Genomic DNA, 25978 nt, shown 5'->3' with positions numbered 1-25978 from the left:
GATGTGGTGTCACAGGCGAATGTTGAACATTAGGTGGACAGATAAGTTAAGGTACGAAGAGGTTATCCGCAGAATCGGCGAGGGAAGGAATATATGGATAACAATGACAAGAAGAAGGAAGTGGATGATGGAACATGTGTTAAAACGTCACAGAATAATTTCCATGGTACTAGAGGGAGCTGTAGAAGGTAAAAACTTTAGACGAAGACAGAGACTGGAATACATCCAGCAAATAATTGATGACGTAAGTTACAAGTGCTACTCTGAAATGAAGTGGTTGGCACAGGAGGGGAGCAATTTGTGGCGAGCCGCGTCAAACTGTAAGATGACAAAAAAAAAAAGTCGGAAGTTATGTATTCTGAGTCAGTTGATGCATATCATCTGCGAAACCCTAAACACTGAACTAAAATTCTACGTTGCCGTTCATCAGCAAATGAAAGAAATAAGTGAATGACGTTCATAGATATTTTTCTTTAGTAGAATACAAGGAATTCAATAAAATTGTTTCTTTATCTGAACCTTATTGAGTACAAACGACAGACTGAGACTTGAGGGTTAATTGCACAGGTGGTTAACAAGAATCATGCAGTTCAAAAACGGTACGGTCAATAGTGAGGTCAGCACGACGAAAAACAGAAGAAGCAAGTTTAGCACCTCCAGTTGTCTGCCGTAGCGTGAACGGTGGAGCGGAGTGAAAAATTTTTTTATGAAGTAATCCGCCTGCTTAATGGTACATACTGATATTTATATTGCTTTTCACAAAAAAAAGAGTTAAAATAGGAAGCTTTAACACAATCGCTGTTTCTGGTTATGGGCCAAAGTGTTCCTAGAAAGCAACAGTTGTTAGGGTTGTTAGGTTACAATGAAATTACAATGTTTGCCATGTCATAGGGAAAAATTGTAACCCTAATACCTGAGCCGGCCGTTGTGGCCGGTCGGTTCTAGGCGCTACAGTCTGGAACCTCGCGACCGCTACGGTCGCAGATTCGAATCCTGCCTCGGGCATGGATGTGTGTAATGTCCTTAGGTTAGTTAGGTTTAAGTAGTTCTAAGTTCTAGGGGACTGATGAGCTCAGAAGTTAAGTCCCATAGTGCTCAGAGTCATTTTGAAGCCTAATTCCTGATAACTCCGCTCACAGCAACAATGCGTGAATAGTCATAATCAATGCTTTATATCACATTTTTGCTTACAGTGAGAGGCTGAAACCAAGACATATTCTGAAACACAAAGTATCACGTGGGGGGGGGGGGGGGGGAGGAGGAGGAGGAAGTGCAGTTGAATAATAGATGCACATGAGGTACATGACAACTGACTACGCCATGAGTTCCACTTGTCCTGTATCCATCGAAAACATCATTCGAAGTGCGCCACAAGCGTAATGAAATAATTCTCCAGTAGAGAAACGTACTTGGGAAGCACGATTGCTGCTATTCATTTATATAAGTTAAAATTTCGGTTGTTTTACTGTCAGAGCTATTTCGCACGATACGTCTGCGAATGTTAAATATGTTGCCTTAATCTTCATGGAACGTGCGTTACCAGGCATTTGACTTGAAAATATTTTCGTAATGCCCAATGTGTCTCTTGTAGCATCTAGCGTTGGAGTTCGAGGGGCATCTCCGTGAGACCCTTCCGCTGAATAATGTCCTGATTAATTAGCATTGTCAGTAATCGATCTTTAGATCAAGAGGCACGCCAGCAATTAATTTTCGTCGTTGATGGAAGAGTTATTCACCAGAGCCTAACGTGTAATGCTTATTTATGTAGTGATTTAAGTTTGATGGAAATGACGCCCACAGACAACCATGAAACAGTTCTAAAACCTTTAGTGGTATATCGTTTGACATTCGAGTAAAACCTTTTGTAAAACGACTAACTCAATTATTTTGCTCTGAAATAAAGCTTTTTTGTGTGTGTTTATAGCCTGTACTTATGCTTCTTATAATGGATGGACAGGATGGGGGTTGGGGGAACAACAGTAGTTCCTTCTTTTCCTGTTCTATTTTTAATCCTGGGAACAGCAAGGCAGCGAACGGTTCTTTTTTCACATTTTCTTACAGTTGTTTCGAAATTGGGTACGTTCGCCTTTTATGCGGGGTGGGTACCGTTTTTTAGAGGAGAGACTGCATTTTCTTATTAATATGAAAAACGCCATGACAGTGCTGCAAATTGTAACAAATATTTTAGATATCTTTACACATTTAAGTTTTTCGTGTGTATACGGTTATGCTTACTAGCAAAAATTTTCCTTGTTGTCAGGAACGTAATGAAACGATACAAATAACAAGCAAATGATTTTCTGGAAAAAGTCACTGTCTTGTGGCCTACAAATCAGTAACAACTCTTTTTACCAGTCTGTCTTATTTTGCAGGAGTTCAACGACACTACGCCCTGCCAGCTGACTGAAGAACAGGGCTACGTGATCTACTCATCGCTGGGCTCCTTCTTCATTCCTCTCTTCATTATGACTATCGTCTACGTCGAAATATTCATCGCGACGAAGCGACGCCTGCGCGAACGTGCGAAGGCTTCCAAGCTGAACTCTGCCATGAAGCAGCAGGTTAGTATTTTGAAGGAGTGCGGGTGTGCAGTGGCTCTCCTGTGGCAATGAAAGCTCCGCTTGTGGCTTTTCCGCGTTTACAAATGCCGTAACTGGAATATTTGAATGAAGCAAAGAAGGCCAAATGGGGTGTATATCCATATCATTATTTGGGATGTTGCTACTAATTAACCTTTCAGGATATCAGGTCGTGGTCCATGAAACTCTTCGGTCCCTAACGTTTCGTCCAGAACTGCGCAGGATATCTTCTGAAGCGTTGTTCCTCCCACTGAATCTTTCCGACTGACGGTCTGGACGTCTAAGAGCGACATATATACTGCAGAATAAGGGACGTAGCTGGAGTTACACGTGATAAGCATAGAGTATAAGTATCTAGTATGTTCAACTGCAGATAAAATTTGTATGAGACAGTGGGATTAATTTCCTCCAGTTTATTCAGGTCCTCAAACCCTTGTGTGTATCTAAGTACTTTTGCATGATACAGTTTCTTACATTATATAAATTTTGTTTTCCAATTTCCCGAAAGATGGACTGAGAGACAAAATATATCTCCACAAAATAAAAATAAAGAATTTCGTTCCTATAAAGTAATCAAAAGTGCTCTAAACACTTCGCTGAAGAATGCTTTGATAGGGAGAGGTGCAACAGAAAAACTGAAAAGGTATTGTTGGCTGTGACTTCTTTTCCCGCACCCGAAAAAACGTAAGTAAAGTGGAACTGAGATATGATATTGTGGCGTAAAAGCACAATTCCCTTGCTCTTCACAGCCTTAAAACTATTTCAGTTCCAGTTATAAAATTGTTAAGATGTCTATAAAACACATATACAAAGTCTCAGGATACGTCTGAAGGTGATCTATCTTTTCCAGCTAAGTAATAACACTCAAAATACGCTAAGCGCTATACGGACTAACATGCCTGTCCCAGTACCATGTGACTTGAGCAGCAGGAGATGTTGCGGAATGATTTCTCGTTCTGCGAATCCGAATGCTCCTTCCATAGACATTTATACGCTATAGTGATAAGCAGAGATGATCCATGTCAAAGATAAAACTTAACTATAGATTGTCGTCGTGTCAAAGATAAAAAAGACTTTTTAGCGCTTCTGCAGAGCTACTGTCCATATTTCGCTGTTTTCCATGGTCTCTTCTTTCCTATTAAAATTATCCCTATGTGTATATGGTTCACTGGCTTCCCTGTATAGCGGTGAATAATAGTTCGTTGTCGTAGATAAAATTTTGTTTCACAAATCTTCACTTCGTGACATCCTGACTGAAGTGCATGCTCTACTACGGCCGATTTTTCCATTTTCCCTAGTTGACAAAGGTTTTTATGTTCCTTTAGCCGTGTATTCTCACTTCTCCTGGTTGTTCCAACATAAAATTTACTACGCGTACAAGAAATTTTATAAACATCACATGCTGACAGAGGAGGGCATTTATCTTTTACAGACCGGAACCGTTGTCCTATTTTCTTTTTTGTCTAAATCTGGTCTAATGCCGTGTTTCTGTAAAATCTTTCAGATAAGATCTGTTACTTTTTTTATAAAAGGAAGAGAGAGAGAGACACTGTATTCACCCATTGTTGTTTTTCATCTTTGTCCTTCGGCCTTCCGTTATTTGGTCGTGGAATTCTGTTTTCTTCTTTCTCCGAGCAGCCATTGTTCTCGAAAGCCTGCTTTATGTGTTTTAATTCGGCGTCCAGGTATTCCAGCGTGAAATCCTTTTGGTTCTATCGACTAGACTTTTAAAGACACTTCTCTTTTGATGTGGATGGTGATTAGAAATCTTATGTAAGTATCTGTCAGTGTGCGCTACTTTTCGAAAAACTCTATGTTCTGAACTTCCATCAGTCTGCCTCATAACTAAAACAATGAAGAAAGCTATTTTGCTGTCATTTTCTATTTCCATCGTGAACTGGATTTTCAGATTAATTTTATTTAGAAAACCAAAGAATTTGTCCAGAGCTTTTTATCGTGTGGCCAGATCACAAACGTGTCATCCGCAAGCCAATACCAGTCAGATAGTTTCTTATTTGCTTTTTCTAAACCGAACTATTCGAATTTCTCCATAAAGAAATTAGCAATTGCAGGACGTAATGGGTTATCCATTGCTACACCATCAAGTTGCTCATGAAATTCATCCTCCCACTGAAATACACTGGAAGTAAGGCAATGTCTGAAAAGAGCAGACAAATCTCCTGGACAAATGGACAGTAGCTATGCAGAATCACTAAACAGTTTTTTACCTTTGACAACGCGGCAACGGGTAATTAAATTTTATCTTTGACAAGGATCATCTCTGTTTATTACGTGCAGCTCCGGCCGCGCCCTTTTTTCTACATATTTCGCTCTCTGACGTCCGGCCCGTCAGTCGGCTAGACTCAGCGGAGGAACAACGCCTCTAAACAGAAGATTTTCGTGGACCACGACCTCAGACCCCGAAAGGTTTACCAGCAGAGCAATCAGTCTTTCGGGATGTTGTCACCCTCACTCCCAGTAACTACATCGTGATCGTTCCATTGTTCGTCGCACTTAGTTGTTCAGTTTCCTCTTTCAGTTAAGTTTACAGTAAGTTTGCCATTAGTATTGTTCTGTAGTTATGTGTGATAAAGATTAGGATATTTCACTGTCGTAATATTCGTGATATGGATCTTTCGAATGAGACATAATTTTCTTCGTTAATTAATCATTTATTTCGATGGTTATGGGCTACTCTCCTATAAAAGGAAAGAGAGGCTAGGATGTAGTATATCGTTGACTACAGAGTCATCAGGGACGAAGTACACATTCATACTGGGAAAGGATCGGGCAGGAAAGTGGCCACGTCCTTTTCACACAAACCGCCCTGACGCTTGCCGCGAGTAATCAGGAGGCCGGCCGGAGTGGCCATGCGTTTCTGGGCGCTACAGTCTGGAACTGCGTGACCACTACGGTTGCAGGTTCGAATCCTGCCTCGGGCATGGATGTGTGTGATGTCCTTAGATTAGTTAGGTTTAAGTAGTTCTATGTTCTAGGGGACTGATGACCACAGCAGTTAAGTCCCATAGTGGTCAGAGCCATTTGAGTAATCAGGAGAAACCGCTGGGAAAACTTAATGACGGTTGGATGAGAAATGTAACAACGATCTTCTTTAGGAAGGTTCAGTTTTCCACCACTATGCCACTCCGTGAAGTATAGTATTGTATAATATGTACTGTCCAGTCACATTAATATGAGCATCTGTCAAATGCCTGAAAATGACCTAATGCATCGCGGACCATTGTGAGGTGTGCAGGACGAGACTTAGTGAGGTTATGGAGGTTACCGACCGGGATATGGAGCCATGCCGATTCCAGTACCGTGGACAGATCCGCAAGGTTTCTCGGCAGAGGATCCGTGGCGCGATTCTCGATTGGTTTTAATCCTGGAAGTTTGGTGGCCCACGTAGTACGGTAAATTCATTCTGGTGCTCTTCGAACCACGCATGTACTCTGCGAGACGTGTGACATGTTGCATTGTCCTGCTGGTTGATGCTACCATGCTGAGAATAAAACAAACTGCAGTCGGGGTGGACAGGATCGCTAGCGGTAGGTGCCTACTTGGGTTGATCCATTCTGCCTTTCACAATGACGAGATCATCCAAGGATTGGAAGGAAGACAGCTTCCAGACCATAACGCTTCCTCCTCCTGACCGGATCCTTCCGACGATTGTTGCAGGTTGTTTGCTTTCAGAGTTTCATGCCGTACACGCCAACGACCATCTGTCCGATGGCACACAAAACGTGATTAATATCAAAAGGTTGCATGTCACTACTCAGTGGACGTTCAGTTGGGTGTTGGGGTGCAAATCCTAGCTTCATCATCGATGAACAGCAGTCAACGTGGGTAGCTTTAACCAGGATCTCGCTGCGGCGGCACAGACGCAGTAACATTCGCTGAACGGCCATTGAGGGGACACTGATGAACCACGGCAGCAAGCAAACAGTTTACAAACTTAGTCGTTTCAGAAATCCTAAAAGCCATGATCGTACCCTATTCGACATCATGATGGCAATGTTTTCTGCACCCCCTCCCACCTCCTGCCCTCCTCCCCCGCACGCTTTACGTACCCTCCACTGCTGGTGTTTCAGCCTGCTATTGGTGACAGGTTATTGACCTTTACGTCTAACATAATCGGGGGTCACATTAATGTAGCCGAGATAGTTAGGGAATTAAAGGTATAAGTCAAATATATTTTCGGTTTCTGTGCAGCTGTTACTGTATGGTAGATCAGTATTGACTAACGCACTTACAGGAGGTTACTTCAGGGAAAGAATTCAGCAGTTGAACAAGTTGTTCAGTAGTAGCTATCCTTAGTATTCTCCCACGATTCGTGCCGTATTATCAGTGGCAATACATACTCTAGGTGGAGGTAACCCAGTTCGCTGTTTACCATGTGCAGAAGCCTTTATGATGGCGCTATATAAATTGTGGTGTAGTGCTTAACTGTCCCTAAAGAGATGAGTTCCACAAAAAATATCCGAAGCATCAGTAGATTGTGTCTTTCCTTCACTTCGTGCTTTTCTTAGTCCACAGGATGGTAAGATATCACGCTGCACCTTTACTATAACGACGAGGAGGAAAGTGGAGGGAAGGTGTCTCGAAACCAGCTAATGCAGATTCCAATTTACATTCACTGGACAGTAGCCCCTAACCACATACACAGGGGATTGCACTTTGAAAATAATTTACTAGCACTATATTTTTCGTTGCTTGGAGCCAAGATTTCATATTTATATACGCTCGATTACTGACGCGAAGTTTTACATTCATAACAAAACTCAGCCAATGTGATGCGAAATGAATGTCCGATCATCAGAGGTACTGTAAACTGGATACGTACGTTTCATTCGTTTTTATGTTTTGTAACTTTCACAAACAGGCCAAATGTATTTAACACTTGTTTAATGGTAGCATGTATGTTGCTATTCTGCTGTGTAATCTGTTATTTTTATAAGGATCCGTAATGATTTTATTCGTCCTATGACGATAAGATCATGGTCCTTCATGAATTTTTATCTTAATGCCAGATGTGGGCATTAATGGACGAATGTTGGCTTTCCACATTCATTTTTACTGAATATCACAGTTATATTTCATTGTAGACACGGCTGCACAGCCTTGAACATTGCCTCTTTTGTGTTTTTATATTAACTCCCTTTCCAAATTTTTATCTGTATATGCCTAACTATTGTCATGTTTCAACCCTAGGCCAATCCAATTATGCCCCGAAAGGGCGAAACGCGTCATTTCTGTAAATAAAAACAGATTTAGTAACGAGATTGTCTTATTTTAAGAAATTCATAACCGGTTGCTGTACCAGGCTGCCAGCATGGAATGGAACCAAGTTTCCAAATGTATTTGATTGTCTTTGTGCCCTCTTTATTTCTGTTTACTCGTACACGGTTTTTATCGTGTATTCAGCTGTCGGTGAAGTAACATATTAACAATTTGACTGTAACTCAGAGTGTACATACATTTTGCTTCCTGTCCAGTTTTCTAATCACTTGTAAGGGTCTCTATTTTTACTCCCAGGAATATAAAGTCTTGTTTAAGCAATGAATGTTTTATAACTGATAAAAATTTGTGACAGACATGGATTTTAGTTCAGTTTCTTGCTTTTCCTTCCTCTGGCTTAACCACCAGGCTATCAGAGCATGCTTCCTCAAGCTTTGTTCTCAGTTATACATCAACCTATAACCGCGAAAAACACGAAATCCAAAATCTGGGCTCAATTCCTCTCTTGAACAACTTTTTCTTAGCCTCAGATTTTCATTGTGTCATGTGTTCACAATGTCTTACCGTTTCTGGCTGATAACACTGCATATTCGTTGATTTCGTCAACGTCGCGCATTCCTTTAGTCTCAGCAGATTCAACTCAAAAGCTTCATTTAAGCATCTCAGCTATCTTCATTTCCTTCACTGCCCTTCGTACCAAGTATTTTTCTTTGTTTGCAACCTCCGCATCGTTTCAGTGATGAATAGAGACTCTTCACGTAATGATCTTCGTTTTAAAACTGTTAAGCGTTATCTACCGTTTCGTTTCTTTTTATTGCTTTCATTTTGGTGTCTTGCAATCTTGAAACAAAATAATTGTCTAAACATCATCATGTTCTGAAGACTGCAACCCGCGTTACGATTCTTCATGCACATGATATCTTACGCCATCAGCACGTGACGCAACATCTTCCACCAGCACAAGACAAGAGTAAATGTCGACAGCGCGTGAAGAGCGCTGCGTGAGGTATTACGTCGCTTTAATTCCCTGAGCGCGTCGCTTTATTGCTCCGTCGCGCAACCGTTGTTCACCTTAATATTACTCGTCGAAAACTGAATGTATTTCATGCATTTTAATTAACGCTCACCATGTACCAAGAGCTGTTATTGCACTAATGATAAAATGAATTAACTCACTAACAAGGACTCTAATGACGTCAACGCCCTCTCTCTCTTCAAGAGTGGCGACATATCATTACGTAAACTCACAAGACACAGCGAACCGCGGCGAGCCGTTCTCAGTTACAGCGTTTAAGAGAAGCCCAATTTTCACACAGTTCGTTTACCCTGCGGTACACCTCTCTTTCTGCAACACGCTAATTCTACTGAACATAATTGTGATGTCCTTAGGTTAGTTAGGTTTAAGCAGTTCTAAGTTCTAGGGGACTGATGACCATAGCTGTTAAGTCCCATAGTGCTCAGAGCCATTTGAACCATAATTATGGTCGAACAACTTCAGGAAACAAACATGTTTTGTCCGTCAAGTATCGATCGAAACATCCGGACGGATGTAGGGAGAGAAGAGTTGATGTTGAAAACAGGATAATTCAAAATGAATATAGCATTTACAAAAAACTATAACAGTTTAATGCATAGCGATAGAGAGAAGATAATCAGATAGGATGTAGAAGACAATTCAAAATTTCAGTCATTGCGCAAAAGCGTTGAAACCGAAGATGACTCATGTCAGGTGATGCACAAGCACAAGCTAAGTTTTGCGTCATAAATAAAACTGGCATATCCCTTTAAAAGGCATTCGGCGTGTTACAATTCAACAGTTGTCGTTCCTTCATCCTAGTGCACAGAAGAATTCTTCAGCGATACAATCAGCGAGAAGGAGCCTACCCCATATTGGGTTACAGAGATCGTGTTCCAAATCTTTGGATCAGTCGTACTAAACATGATGTGAGGATGCTGTGCCCTGCTCTTCACTACCTAGATATCCGGGCCGTTTACTTAAGGATTTCCTTTTATGCGGTTATGTGAAGAACCTTGTGTATGTCATCTTTGACAAGGACAATGCAGAACTCATTTTTAATGCGGTTGGAGTCGGTGACTCCACATGTGCTTCAGAATCTATAGCGTGTGTATAACACTTCTAGGGAAAGTGACAGAGATGGGTGACGATACATGGTGTTACTTGTTTTGTTATGGATAATGTGGGGAAATATAACGGTCAAATTGTATAGTTGCACTTACGAGCTCTGCAGACAACCAAGGACGTGTAACTCAACTGTGCCAATCAATTTGATTATAAGATCTCGCTAAGAGATTCAAGCAGGATAAACTGATTAAGATACTCGTACCTAGTAGCGTTTTACTGGTGTCTGAATCTATCTATTATGAGGAGGAACATCAGACGAATACCTCTTCTTCCGCTAAACCATTAGCTTTAATAACATTGCGCAGCGTATGATGTTTGACGCAGTCGCACTTTGCATACATTAATATCTAAACGGCAATCAAATGATAACGAAAAGATGGGGAAAAAATAAATAAAATGTTTATTATTTCAAAAGCATCATGGTAAAATTATTTCTGTGGCTTACGGAACGGTGATGGTATCCAGACGTGCACCTCTTCGTCCGAAGTAAATTAACGGAGACGAACGTTTTTCTTCGGGGCTCCAAAAATATTGAAATCGCCTCGGTGGCCATCGGGACCGTATGGAGGAAGTGTCTGGCTTCCCAGTGAAACCTCTGCGGCGTAATCGAAACAGCCCTGCAATATGTCGGCAGGCTTTACTCTGCAACGGAATGACGCCGTCCGTCAACATTCCTTAGCACTTGGACTGCATGGTGCGTCTCAGTTTTAGGAACTGCAGTACGTTAATTGTGGATCCGTGCGTGAGAAATTTAATGAGCAGCGAGCTCTTGCACTCAAATAAAAACGTCGTCATGACATTCCCATAGGTGATGTGCATGTTTTTGGACATTTTCTATGGTGAGGCGGGGGGGGGGGGGGGGAGGGTTGGTGAATCCGTGTGATTCCGCTGCTGACTCTGACGCTTTATCAAAGTGATGAGACCTTCTTTCATTTCCTGCGACAATCTGATACCATTATAGGTCCTGGAGTGATGTCGCTGTTTTGTTCAACTTCTGCTGCGGGGAAACCAATGTGCACCGATTTTCCGGAACTTCAGATGCTCTGTCATGAAGGCGTGAACTGTACCGTGACTGACACCAAACAAGAGCCGGAAGTCTTCCACCGTCCGCCGTCGTCATTTCTAACGGTAGCATCTACCCCAGCAGTGGCTGAAAGGGTACTGACACGAGAAGCGTGTCCTGGCAGACTGCTCTTTCAATGACATTCAATGACACCCAACCTAATCGAAATAGTTTTCTCCGCGCAAACACACACGTACGTGATACATTGTATTCGCCATACGCATCAGACATTCGCGATGAATTTCATTCGGTATGGCATGTACTCAACAATACGCTGGAAGTCCCCTGCAGAAGTAAGCGTGTCCTGGCAGACTGCTCTTTCAATGACATTCAATGACACCCAACCTAATCGAAATAGTTTTCTCCGCGCAAACACACACGTACGTGATACATTGTATTCGCCATACGCATCAGACATTCGCGATGAATTTCACTCGGTATGGCATGTATTCAACAATACGCTGGAAGTCCCCTGCAGAAGTATTGAGCAATGCTGTCTTTATAGCCGTCCGTAATTGCGAAAGTGTTACCGGTGGAGGAATTCGTACACGAACTGACATCTCGATTGCGTCAAATAAATGTTTAATGGGATTCATGTCGCGCGATCTGGATGGCCAAATCTTTCTCTCGAACTGCGCAGAATCTTCTTCAAACAAATCGCGAACATCTGTGGCCCGGTGACATGGCGCATTGTCATCCGTAATAATTATATCGTTATTTGGAAACTTGAAGACCACGAATGATTACAAATGTTCTCCAAATAGCCGAATATAACTATTCCCAGTCAATGATTGGTCCAGTTGGACCAAGGGACCCAATCGATCCCGTGTGAACACGGCCCACACCACTATCGAGCCACCATCAGCTTGCACAGGGCCATTCTGCGTACGTGTGTCTGTGGCTGCGCCAGACTCGAGCTTATCAGCTCCCAGCAACCGAGGTCGGGACTCATCTCTCGACTCCCTGGTTTTCCAGTCGTCTTGCGTCCAATCAATATGGTCACGAACCCAAGAGAGGCGCTGCAATCGATGTCGTGTTGTCAGAAAAGGCACTCGCGTTGGTCGTCTGCTGCTTTAGACAATTAACGCAAAATTTCGCCGCACTGACCTAATGGATACATTCGTCGTACGTCTCACATGGATTTCTGCTGTTATTTCATTGCATGTCTGTTAGCACTGACAACTCTATGCAAATGTAGTTGTTTTCGGTCGTTAAGTGAAAGTCGTCGACCTCTGCGTTGTAGTGGTGAGAGGTAAAGCCTGAAATTTGGTATTGTCTGCATACTCTTGACACTGCGGATCTCTGAATATTGTATTCCCTACCATTTCCGAAATGTAATTTCTCACACGTCTTGCTCCAACAAACATTCCGCGTTCAGGGCCTATTATTTCCCATTGTGCAGCCATTATCATGTCGGACACCTTTTCACATAAATCACCTGAGTACAAATGCCAGTTCCGCCAAATCACGGCCCTTTTGTGCCTTGTCTTACTTCATACTACCGCCAACAGTATACATGCATAATTCTATTCCACGACTTTTGTCTCATCAGTGTATAGCGCAACAAATCGTTGGAACGTTTTTTTTTACTTTAATGTGCTGTTACAGATCCGTATCCGAGTATCTCACTGGTTAAAGCGTTCCTCAGATCCACATTCGAAGTTGGATCTGTTACTATACTCCCATTATTTTGAAGATTCTGAAAATCTCTCCCCTCCATTTGACTTTCATATATTTTGTGACGAATATCAGATTAGCTACAGCTAAGAACTGTAAGAGTGCATAGTATTTTTGTTTACCTCGAATGACTGGATCCATACATATTTAAAAAGAAGCTGATATATATATATAGGATGTTACAAAAAGATACGGCCAAACTTTCAGGAAACAGTCCTCACACACAAATAAAGAAAAGATGTTATGTGGACATGTGTCCGGAAACGCTTAATTTCCATGTTAGAGCTTTTTTTTTTTTAGTTTCTTTCTTCCACCTACGCTCAATGGAGCACGTTATCATGATTTCATACGGGATAGTCTACCTGTGCTGCTAGAACATGTGCCTTTACAAGTCAAAGTGTTCATACGCTTCTCAACAACAGATTCGGTGACCGATGGATTGGTAGAGGCGGACCAATTCCAGGTCTCCACGCCCTCCTGACCTCAACCCTCTTCACTTTCATTTATGGGGGCATTTGAAAGCTCTTGTCTACGCAACCCCGGTACCAAATTTAGAGACTCTTCGTGCTCGTATTGTGGAGGGCTGTGATACAATATGCCATTCTCCAGAGCTGCATCAGCGCATCAGGGATTCCATGCGGCGGAGGGTGGATGCATGTATAACTATCAAAGTATTAACGACACATTTTGCAGTATTATTCACATGTACTACTGAATGAAGCAGAAAAATTATATCATTGTACGACACATAGTTCAGAAGATATGATGTCATAAACATTTAGCAGGTTGAAATTCGCTAGAGATGTAGGTGAGAAATATGTGTACAAATGAACGTGAAATGTGTTAAATATATATGAAATATAGATGTGTGGATCCGGGCAAAGCCACGAGTAAAAATCTCATTCTAAATCCCTGGAACGATCTCAACACATACTACAACAATCTGGAAAGAAATATTATAAGGTTAAGGACAACTAGCCTCCTATTGGGATGAGCGTAATAAGACGGAGAGGGATGGAGATAGACAGCGAGGGGCAAGGAGGAGATGGACGCAGATAGGTGTGTGTGTGTGTGTGTGTGTGTGTGTGTGTGTGTGTTGAGTTAACGGACACTCAACAGCTAGGTTATCAACGCTCTTAAACATATTAAAACAAATGAATGTGGATAAAGTACCTAAAATTGTTTCCACACGGTGAGGAAGCAACAATTTTCACCATTTTATCCGCATTCATGAAGACAGAGAGAGAGGGGGAGAGTAGGGGATGGATAGAGAGGACAGGAGAAGATCCACAGAGAGGGGAGGACGAGATGTACACAGGGGGGGGGGGGGGGGGACGAGGAGAAGGACTAATAGAAGATTGAAATGAATGCATACTCAGATAACGCCGGGTACTAAGCTCGTATCAGAGAAAAGAAATAATTTGTAAGTTGCGGAGCACTTGTTTGAAAACGCCTCGCGAGGGTTTACAGCCGGCCGGTGTGGTCGAGCGTTTCAAGGCGTTTCAGTCTGGAACCTCGCGACCGCTACGGTCGCAGGTTCGAATCCTGCCTCGGGCATGGATGTGTGTGCTGTCCTTAGGTTAGTTAGGTTTAAGTAGTTCTAAGTTCTAGGGGACTGATGAGTCCCATAGTGCTCAGAGCCATTTGACCCATTTTTGAGGGTTTACACATATGGAGCACAGCTTAAGCAGTGTGCCACTGGATCGGTGTAAGGCACCATAATTGAGCACATCTGAAAAACAGGCTTTGACCGAACTATTTGGGCACCATTGTATTATCAATACCGCACAAGCTAGCCGTACGTGATATTTCCTAACAAAAGTGGGTCGACAAGTCAAGCGTCTCACATAGTAAACAGCTAGAATGTTTGCCAACCAACCATATGGAACCATTACAGTGTTGTTTTTCTTGGTCATATTGATTTAGCACGAAGAATTTTTTTCCGATGTATTACACACTGAATGAAAATTATTTGACTTGATGTTGTTTACTCACTGCTACACTGAATCATTCATCAACATCGCTCATTAATAGTCTAAACAGTCTGATGCGTAAACATCGAAGAAAAGTTTCCATTCTTGAAGTCAGCACTACGCAGTTTGTGGCTTATCCTCAGAAGCTATTTGACAATGTAGTTTTCATAATTTTCTACTGCTCGCCAACGCAATGGTGAAGACTAAGGACACATAGTGAAGAAAACGACATTTAAAATCCCCGAACTGTAGCCAACATTTAGTTTTTCCATGCTTTCTCTAGATCTTCTAAAACGAATACCGGAACTGTTCTTTTCCAGAGAACACAGTCGACATCCTTTCTATTCTTCCCCTAGCTTATGCTTCGTCTATATTGACCTTATTATTGAGAAAACTTTAAAAAGTGAAATCTCTCCCACTGCTAGTGTTCGTCAAATGTGAGGACCCATGTATTTTTACGTTCAACATTGTTTGCTACTGCTTGTTAAATACTGTAAAACTAAACTACAGTCGTAAGTCCAAACCATAATCGGTTTCCCATAAAGGTCAAGATCACGTAGATGACTACTGACTGCTTCCTGTTCGTATTTTCTGCAGATGGCTGCTCAGGCAGTGACGGCGACCGTGCCGTCGCACGACCAGGAGTCGGTGAGCAGCGAAACCAACCACAATGATCTGCCGCCGCCTCCACCTGCGCCCTCGTCGAAGGAGAAGAGGCGCAAGACGAAGAAGAAGTCCAAGAAAAAGGACCAGTCCGCCGAGGAGGGACGCTTCCTGGCACCCTCAATGGTGGCCGAGGATTCCGTCACCGACAACAGCGTCAGCATGGGGCCTATCGCCAAGAACCACATGGCCGAGGATGGCTACACGTGTGAGTACCGCCGAAGGATGAAGACTGTATCGCAAAATCCGATCCGATTACGATACAACTCGCACATATCTAGAAGGAGTAGCTCTAGTCGCAGTTTTCAAAATTGGGCCTTGCAGATGTTTCCAATTTTCACAATAGAAGAGTTAGATTGGTTTCCCCAGAGACTACATTGATATAAATGTGTACTTCAAGCGAAAAATTCGTAGATACATTATGTTAATTAAATTTGCGACAGTTTTTACTTCATGTTTGCAGATTTTTCGCTGCGTGTTTTACGTATCCATAATTTCTGACAACCTAAAATCATCTTGGGTATTAATCCTTTATTTTTAGATTGCTACCAGTTTCCAGTTTCATGGCACTAAGAGCCACATCTTCAGGAGGACATATAACTAAAACATTATCACTAAGGTATCAGAACTTGGTATCCAACATTCGTTGTCCCCTGGTTACCGAGTTCCGAAACGTGGAAAAGAATAGAATCGGAGTGGTTGAGATGTAGCGATATCGTAGTGTGTTGGAAACTAGGTGTAATTATAAGACAGTAAGTGAGAAGTCTCTCCTCTGAATCAGAAAGGAGAGGGTTATGTGAAAAACCCTGACAATAAGGAAGACATAGGTACAAGTGGTAGCCTACCCTGAGGAGAAAAGTTTGACGGAGGAATTCTTAGCGTGCTGCGTCAACCCTGTGTAATATCATTATAATAGTGACTCACGTAGAAATGAAACTGCCACCACCACCACCACCACCACCACCACCACTGCTACTACTACTACTACTACTACTACTACATATCAAAGGACTGTGGTGTTGAACGAATTCTCAGCTTGAGAATAACTTTACTTTTGATACTAAATATTCATGGAACCATTCGAAATAAGACATATTTTTCAGTAAAGTTGCTAACATCCTATGACGTCCCTGTTGTTTCCAAAAACCGCAGCTATTTTCTTCCTGCGATATGTTGCAGTTAATATCTCTACTGATTTCTGTTTGAAAATATGGTCTTCGATCGTTCCACATAATTCTATCTCCTTGCATCATGATTATCACAGTATCTCTCTCGTTATGGTACCAGTGACAATGAAAGGAAGTAGAGTGCCGCATTTGCGTCAGCAGTCTTCTGACTGGTTTGATACGGTGCGCCACGAATTCTTCTTCTGTGCCAACCACCCCAGAGCAGCACTTACACCCTCCGTCCTCAGTTATATGTCTGATGTATTCCAAATCTATGTCTTCCTCTACTGTGTTCGCAAGCGTCCTCTGAGACAACGGGTTGCTGTTGCCTGATGTCCTAATACATGTATTATCATTCCGTCAGTGTTTACCGTATGATCCTTTCTTCGTCTATTCCCCGAAGAACTATCTCACTAGCCTTTCGAATTTCCAGCACCTTTTCATAGCACCACAATTCAAAAACCTCGATGGTCTTCTTTTCCGGTTTTCCTAGAGCGCCCACACGGTGCTATGCGCCAAAAGTATACTTTCACAAGTTTCTGCCTTAAAAAAATGGCTCTGAGCACTGTGGGACTTAACATCTGAGGTCATCAGTCCCCTAGAACTTAGAACTACTTAAACCTAACTAACCTAAGGACATCACACACATCCATACCCGAGGGAGGATTCGAATTTGCGACCGTAGCGAACGCGCGGTTCCAGACTGGAGCGCCTAGAACCGCTCGGCCAATTTTCTGCCTCAAATTGCTAATGGCTGTCACCAGTAGACTTCTTTCACTTTCACTGAGCATAACAATGTCATCAGCGAATCTTATCCCTGATATCCATTCAGCCTGAATTTTAATCCCACCTTTGAATCTTCCTCATTTTCACTCATTTTTTCATCCGAGCACTTTGTTCTTTGTCTTCCAGTCTAATTATTCCCTCTTGGTTCTTGTACATATTGTATATTACCCGTCTCTCCCTACAGACAATCCTAATTTTTCCTCAGACTTTCGAACATCTTGCACCATTTGACACTGTCCCACGTTTTTTTTTCAGGTCGACAAATCCAGTTAACGTATCTGATTTTTGTTTAGTCTTGCATCCATTATCAACCGCAACGCCAGAACTGCCTATCACACTTGTGGGCTCGTATAACCTTCGAAATTTTGTGGATGATGTTTTCCCGAAAGTGTGTAGCACATTTGTTGTTCCCCCCCCCCCCCCCCCCCCAATCCCCCCGCAATGACTTTAGAATTGCCGATGGTATGTTATGTATCCCCTCCCCTCTGCCTTATTTGATCTTCCACAACTCATTTAAATTCTTAGTCTAATTCCGGCTCGCCTATTTCTTCCCTGCCGACCACTATTTACTCTTGTATCACGTCATCAGACAAATATTCCTCCTAGTAGATGCCTTCAGTGTACTCTTGCCACCTATCCGCACGCTCCTCTGTATTTAACAGTGGTATTCCCATTGCACTCTTAGCGTTACCGCCATTTCTTTTAATTTCACCGAACGTTATTTTGACTTTTGTAGATGATTCTGTCCTTCCGACGATCATTTCTTTTTCGATTTCTTCACATTTTACATCCACAGGGTGCGGTGAAAGGAATTAACACTCTAATGAGTACAGAATATGGACTGATAGTAAATCGAACAAAGACGAAGATAATGAGAACAACGAGAAACTTGACGTCGGAATCTGGAGTCGCAATGTGTTTGGAGTTAAGGAATTCTGTTACCCAGGCAGAAAAATAACGCAAGACGGACAAAAGAAGAAGGAGATAAAAAGCAGACTAACACTGACAAAAAGGGCATTCATGGCCAAGAAAAGTCTGCTAGTATCACAAATAGGTCTTAATTTGAGGAAGAAATTTCTGAGACTGTGCGTTTGGAGGACAACATCGTGTGGAAGTAAGAAATAGACCGTGGAAAAACCGGAACAGAAGAGAATCTAAGCCTTTGAGATGTGGTGTTATAGAAGCATCTTGAAAATGACGTGTTCTGAAAAAGTAAGGAATGAGGAGGTTCTCCGCAGAACGTGCAAGGAAATGAACATAGGGAAACACTGACAAGAAGAATGGATACGGTGATGGGACATCTGTTGAAACATCAGTGAATAGTTTCCATATTACTAGAGGGAGCTGCAGAGGGTAAAAAATATAGAGGAAGGCAGAGTTTTGAATCCATCCAGCAAATTGGCTGCATCAAACGAGTAAGGTGACTGATGACTCAGGAACCTTCTGTTGGTAATGAATACCCTCTTGCTTGTGCTAGTCGTTTCTTACGCCCGCTTCGTCTGATTCATGGATTCCAATTTTGATGTCAATTTTACGGCTAACTTCATTTTCGCTACTCTTCGTTACTGTCGACTTCCTTCGGTTTACCCTTAATTCATATCCTTTACTGATTAGACTGTCGATTCTCCTCAACCGGTCCTATAGTTCTTTTTCACTGTGGAAAACAATGTCATTATATTATCTACAATCTTATCATTGATATCTTCTCATCACGAATTTTAATCTCACTCTTGAACTTTCTTCTCATCATTGCTTCTTTGATGTATATATTGAACAGTATGGACGAGAAACTGCATTCCCTTCTTAGACCCAAGTCAATCCAAGAAAATTGTGCTTGGTCGTCTTGATTTTCTGTATATTGTTTACTAGCTGTTACCTGCTGCTTCGTTCGCAAATCAGTAGTTTTTTCATGATGAGGGGTGCTGAGTAAGTAAGCTACTAATTTTAGGAGATGTCTGCGTATGTAGTGGTGTGGAGACGTGTGATTAAAAAATGTATGCAGTGCCGGTATGTAGGTACACAACGAATGTATTTCTATTTTATTGCTGAATGTAGAATCTGAAATCATGCATTATATTTTCTAATTATATTTAAAATTTATTCTGTTCATTACATTCGTGCAGAAGTAAAGTCTTTAGATGTGTCTGTGGCTCACCTAGTACCGGATGTGAGAATTTGCCACCCGAGCAACAGATGCCAGTGCGTCATTGTGCCTGTATTTTTGATCCGTCCTCCTATGGTGACTAATTTATGATGAACATAGTTAACAGCATAATCAAATGCAATCTCGCGGAGACCCTTCCACGAACCACAAGTACAGGCTTTAAATGACGCCGACATTGTGGGCCTTTAAGCGTCTTGGAAGCTGTAAGACACGCGTTACGCTCAGCGTCTAAAATGGGACGGTCTTGTGACTGTTCTAATGTTTCTGTAGCTCTGAAGGCCGCTAGACGTTCTGCATCCACGTTCAGGCAGACACGAGATTGCTGTGAGGTTTGTTGGATTCGAGCATTTTTCGCAGCTTGAGGTCTGTTACAACTATGCGCAAAATGAGACTTGGGTTTACGAGGCTTGTAGTAATTGTATGAAATACGGTTGTTGTTGTATTTCCACCAAAGCTCGTCAGGTATATCAGACGGCGTCATAAACGAAGCACACAATATAACATTGGATTTGCACTGTCACGGAATACTCTATAGACACTAAGAGTCGCCGACCACGGCGCCAACGTCACCTGCATGCCACTCGCGTATACCATATTTAAAAATGTTAATAATGCGCAAAAATATACTTTTTTGTATAGCAATCTGTGGTCTCCCTCGGGGGATCAAGCTACAAGTATATCCATACCAAATTCCATCCGAATCGGTTAAGCAGTAGAGTCGTGAAAACATAATAAAATGAGTTTTTTCTGAATTAATAATAGCGATATTCGTGTGGATATATGGATTAAACCCGTTGAGAATTGAATAATCATTATATTGATTACGTTGAATCATATTACGTAGAACGTATCAACCGGTAATAGCATTTTCACAAGTGTGATAAAGTTCAAAAGCGGAAGAGTAAATAACTTTTTCTAAGAGTAAATATTTTTCCTTAATTTGCATAATATTCTCCAAATCGATAAATATCTTGTACTAAGTACTTTGTAAAGTAGCTTATCTTTGTCATTAAGGTTCAAGCAATGTCATGCCAAATTTCATGGCTATAGTCCGGCCGTTCACTCGTGGAAACGTAAAAGAGTTACTATAGCATTTATAATACACTGAAAAGCCAGAGAAACTGGTACACTTGCTTAATATCGTGTAGGTCCCCCACGAGCACACAGAACTGCTGCATCATGACGTGTCATGGACTCGACTAATGTCTGAAGCAGTGCTGGAGGGAATTAACACCATGAATCCTACAAGGCTGCACATAAATCCGTAAGAGTACGAGAGGACGGAGATCTCTTCTGAACAGCATGTTGCAAGGCATTTCAGTCTTGCTCAGTAATGTTCAGGTCTGGAGATTTTTGTGCCCAGCTGAAGAATTTAAGCTCAGAAGAGTGTTTCTGGAACCACTCTGTAGCAATTCTAGACGTGCGGGGTTTGCATTTTCCTGCCCTAGTCCGTAGGAATGTACAATGGAGATGAATGGATGCACGGGATCAGTCAGGACTCTTAAGTACGTGTCACTTGTCAGAGTCCTATCTAGACGTATCAGGTGTCCCATATCACTCCAACTGCAAGCGCCCCACACCATTAAAGAGCCCCCACCAGCTTGAACAGCCCCTGCTGACATGCAGGATCCTTGGATTCATGAGGTTGTCTCCATACCCGTGCTCGTCCATCCGCTCGGCACAATTTGAAACTACAGTCGTCCAACCAAAAAAAAAAAAAAAAAAAAGATAAGAACAGCCAACATGTTTCCAGTCATCAACAGTCCAATATCAGTGTTGACGGGCCCAGGCGAGGCATAAAGCTTTGTGTAGTGCAATCATCAAGGGTACACGAGTGGACCTTCGGCTCCGAAAGTCCATATCGATGATGATTCCTTGAATGGTTCGCTCGCTGACACTTGTTGATGCCCCAGCATTGAAATCTGCAGCACTTTGTGGAAGGGTTGCACTTCTGTCACATTGAGTGATTCTCTTCAGTCGTCGTTGGTCCCGTTCTTGCTGGACCTTTTTCCAGCCGCTGCGATTCCTGATATTCACGGTGCAGTCGTGAAATGATCGTTCGGGAAAATCCCCACTTCATCGCTACCTTAGAGATGCTGTGTCCCATCGCTCGTGGGCCGACTATAACACCACGTTCAAACTCACATCAATCTTGATAACCTGCCAATGTAGCAGAAGTAACTGATTGAACAACTGCCCCAAACACTTGTTGTCTCATACAGTACCTGCCAACCGCAGCGCCGTAATCTGCCTGTTTACATAACTCTGTATTTGAATACGAATGTCTGTATCACTTTCTTTGGCTTTTCAGTATGTTAGTATGGATTATTAGTCTTTCCCTACAGCTCACTCAGATATTTTTCTCAGAATTTCGAGAATCTAGCACCGTTTTACATTGTCGAAAGCTTTTTCTAAGCCGACGTTTGTCTTGATTTTTGTTAGTGTTGTTTCCGTTATCAACCGCAACGGCTTTGGTGTGTGTGCAGGCACGACGACCACGACGACCACGACGACTACGACGGCGGCGACGGACTCGCCGCGGTCGCGCACGGCCAGCCAGAAGGGCAGCACGGCGCCGCCGACGCCGGTCCAGCCCAAGTCGATGCCGGTGTACCAGTTCATCGAGGAGAAGCAGCGCATCTCGCTGTCCAAGGAGCGCAGGGCCGCGCGCACCCTGGGCATCATCATGGGCGTCTTCGTCGTCTGCTGGCTACCCTTCTTCCTCATGTACGTCATCGTCCCATTCTGCAACCCCAGCTGCAAGCCCTCGCCCAAGCTCGGCAACTTCATAACGTGGCTCGGCTACGTCAACTCTGCACTCAACCCTATAATCTACACCATCTTCAACCTCGACTTCCGTCGCGCTTTCAAAAAACTGCTCCATTTCAAGACATGAATTACTTGTGCAGTTTCAAAAGCTTTGCTGTGATGATGATATATAGATGTGTGTTAATCGTGTGAGGTACTCGTTGGCTTGACAGTGGCTGTGGTCTGAACCTGTAGTATTTTCCAAATTTCGAAACGTACGTTATAAAGATGATGGAAAATCAGAAAAACTCGATTTTGGGATTCTGATGCAACTATGGAACGTTGATTGTGGCGAAGTTAAGCGTGCGGCCTGCTCATGATTGAAACTAATCCTGGAACACTTTGACTGTCATGATGACAAGAATTTATACGTACTTCAGTATTTCGTGTATTACTATGACACTCATACCATTTAACTAAGGACAAACTCAACAGTCACCTAACGAAAACTGGCTTCGTTCCTTCAAAGAGAACATTTAACAGCAATGGCAACTGAAACAACTCAAAAACTTTGTCTTAGAAGTCACTCTCGACAGAGGCTTTCACCATCGGCGATTGTGCTGTCATCAGCAGTTCCCCTCCAATTTATGGGTTTCTCTCTCTAAATACAGAGATAAAAATACAATGTTCACAAGCAGATTTTTAACAGCTTCACCTCGATGTCTGAGGCCACGTCTGATGTCAGAATATCATAGCTAAGTGGAAAGATAATTAACTTATGATAAATTTAGTTCCAGAATATACGGAAACAGACACATTTCTCGTGGCTCAAGCTCCTTTATTCCTACCTGCCACTGTTTGAGCTTGCCACCTCCAACTTTACATCGTGGTATTGAAGAGATTCGTGTAATAAAGGCAGATTTTTTTAAGTACATTTTTATTTCAAATGTATTTTAATAATATATATTAGGATCGTATTATTTATGTACATAAAAAAGTTTTGGGAGTATCTCATTATGCCATAGCGTCTTGTCATTTTTTCTACTGTACTAAGACTAATTTTTCATTACAAATATCTGCGTATTTCGTACTGTAGATATGAGGCAGATTGGGAGACTGACTGACATTCAGTCCTCTGTATATACTAAACTGACTGTTGTAAAGTATAACTACTAGTTTTATTTGTAAAAATATGTAAATTTTTATGTATATTGAAAACTGCATACTTCACAAGTTCAGGGTTCTGATATACATGATGGGAAGGCCTAGTCACGAGCTGTAGTACAAGTTACAAGTAGATCTCTCACAGTTTCCATTAAGAGTGACGGCCTTCGCTGTAATCTGGTTTCTCTGATACGATATTATAGCACTAATGGATATGTTCATAGTTGTACAGTAACTGCAATTTCTGTAAGATATGTAAATTATGGTGGTCTTGCAAGACCATCACTTTATTAGTCAATAACTTATACATTTCAGTATCGATTTTTCATAATCTGTAGACTTGTGAATACTGTTGACATACTACAGTCTTAATGGAAAACGCTCAATGATGTCTTTGCTCACAGTCTGTAAAACTAAACTGTGTAAGAACATCCTGTAATTCGCTCTATGTATCTGCCGCTTTCGAAACGAGACACGCCCACAAACTATTTGTGGAAGCTTATGAAAAATCTCCCACCTACACCATAGTAGAGTAAATTAGCTCATTAGTTCCTAAAATGAACGTGATATCTTTGTCGGATGGTTAATTATGTACACATTGAGTGTGCAACTCCTGGAGGAGTACAAGTGTGTCTGATTATACTCGTCCTCAGCACACGTGGGCCGACCACCCCTGGGGATGGCGTAACTGAGCCCATCCGCCCCCCAGGGGCTGCCGGTCCACTAGCCCCGCCCCCAACCTCTTGGCGACCCCACTTGCCTACAGCTAATGATGCTTTTTCATGATACTGATGAGTTTAATAAATGAGATTTCCTGTTACAGCTACGTTGTTTTACTACCATTCTCCATTCCATTTTCAGACCCTTTGCCTTCTAACCTCCCAACAGATTATTTGCGTAACCTCACAATAAAATTGTGACTCATACATACAGGGTGAGTCACCTAACATTACCGCTGGATATATTTCGTAAACCACTTCAAATACTGACGAATCGATTCCACAGACCGAACGTGAGGAGAGGGACTAGTGTAATTGGTTAATACAAACCATAAACAAATGCACGGAAGTATGTTTTTTAACACAAACCAACGTTTTTTTACATGGAACCCCGTTAGTTTTGTTAGCACATTTGAACATATAAACAAATACGTAATCGGTGACGTTTGTTGCATTGTAAAATGTTAATTAGATCCGGATATATTGTAACCTAAATTTGACGCTTGAGTAACACTCCTCCGCTGTTCGATCGTGTGTATCGGAGAGCACCGAATTACGTAGGGATCCAAAGGTAACCGTGATGGACCTTAGGTACAGAAGAGACTGGAACAGCACATTACGTCCACATGCTATCACCTTTTTATTGGTCTTTTTCACTGACGCACTTGTACATTACCATGAGAGGTGAGGTACACGTACACACGTGGCATCCCTTTTCAATTACGGAGTGGAATAGAGTGTGTCCAGACATGTCAGGCCAATAGATGTTCAATGTGGTGGCCATCATTTGCTGCACACAATTGCAATCTCTGGCGTAATTAATGTCGTACACGCCGCAGTACATCTGGTGTAATGTCGCTGCAGGCTGCCACAATACGTTGTTTCATATCCTCCGGGGTTGTAGGCACACCACGGTACACATTCTCCTTTAACGTTCCCCACAGAAAGAAGTACAGAGGTGTAAGATCAGGAGTACGGGCTGGCCAATTTATGCGTCCTCCACGTCCTATGAAACGCCCGTCGAACATCCTGTCAAGGGTCAGCCTAGTGTTAATTGCGGAATGTGCAGGTGCACCATCATGCTGATACCACATACGTCGAGGCGTTTCCAGTGGGACATTTTCGAGCAACGTTGGCAGATCATTCTGTAGAAACGCGATGTATGTTGCAGCTTTTTGGGTCCCTGCAATGAAGTGAGGACCAATGAGGTGGTCACCAATGACTCCGCACCATACATACATTTACAGTCCACGGTCGCTGTCGCTCTACCTGTCTGAGCCAGCGAGGATTGTCCACGGACCAGTAATTCATGTTCCGTAGATTTACTGCCCCGTGGTTTGTGAAACCCGCTTCATCGGTAAACAGGTAGAACTGCAACACATTCCCTGTTAATGCCCATTGACAGAATTGCACTCGATGATTAAAGTCATCACCATGTAATTGCTGATGTAGCGACACATGAAACGGGTGAAAGCGGTGACGATGCAGTATGCGCATGACACTACTTTGACTCAGTCCACCGGCTCTCGCAATGTCCCGTGTACTCATGTGTGGGTTCATGGCAACAGCAGCTAACACACCAACTGCACCCGCTTCTCCTGTGACGGGCCTGTTACGGACCCGTTTGCGTGCTACGACCATACCTGTTGCATACAGTTGGCGGTAGATGTTTTGCAATGTGCGGCACGTTTGATGCTCTCTGTCCGGGTACCGTTCTGCATACACCCTGCAGGCTTCAGCTGCATTTCGTCGACACTCACCATAGATGAGTATCATCTCCGCCTTTTCAGAGTTCGAATACACCATGGTCACAGTTCCTACAACACTACACTGTCACAGACGTCTGGTAACACGGTGTACTACAGTTGGCCTGCGTGCGGAGACGAATGCAAAAT

At 42.5% G+C, this 25978-nt stretch overlaps 1 protein-coding gene across 1 annotated transcript in view; it reads left to right on the top strand.

Moving 5' to 3' along the window:
* LOC124794913 (putative tyramine receptor 2) overlaps nt 1-24186 on the top strand; it is a 79336-nt gene extending 55150 nt beyond the window's left edge. The window contains exons 3-5 of the mRNA XM_047258618.1: nt 2373-2561; nt 15271-15544; nt 21939-24186. Of these exons, the coding sequence (XP_047114574.1) occupies nt 2373-2561; nt 15271-15544; nt 21939-22348 (873 nt within the window). The 3' untranslated portion in view covers nt 22349-24186. The remainder of the gene's footprint in view (nt 1-2372; nt 2562-15270; nt 15545-21938) is intronic.
* Nucleotides 24187-25978: the final 1792 nt, after the last annotated feature.

The sequence above is a fragment of the Schistocerca piceifrons genome, chromosome 1 (assembly GCF_021461385.2).
Source record: "Schistocerca piceifrons isolate TAMUIC-IGC-003096 chromosome 1, iqSchPice1.1, whole genome shotgun sequence".
NCBI lineage: Eukaryota > Metazoa > Arthropoda > Insecta > Orthoptera > Acrididae > Schistocerca > Schistocerca piceifrons.
Note: the sequence above shows the minus strand (reverse complement) of the source record. Positions and strands in the feature narration are given on the sequence as shown.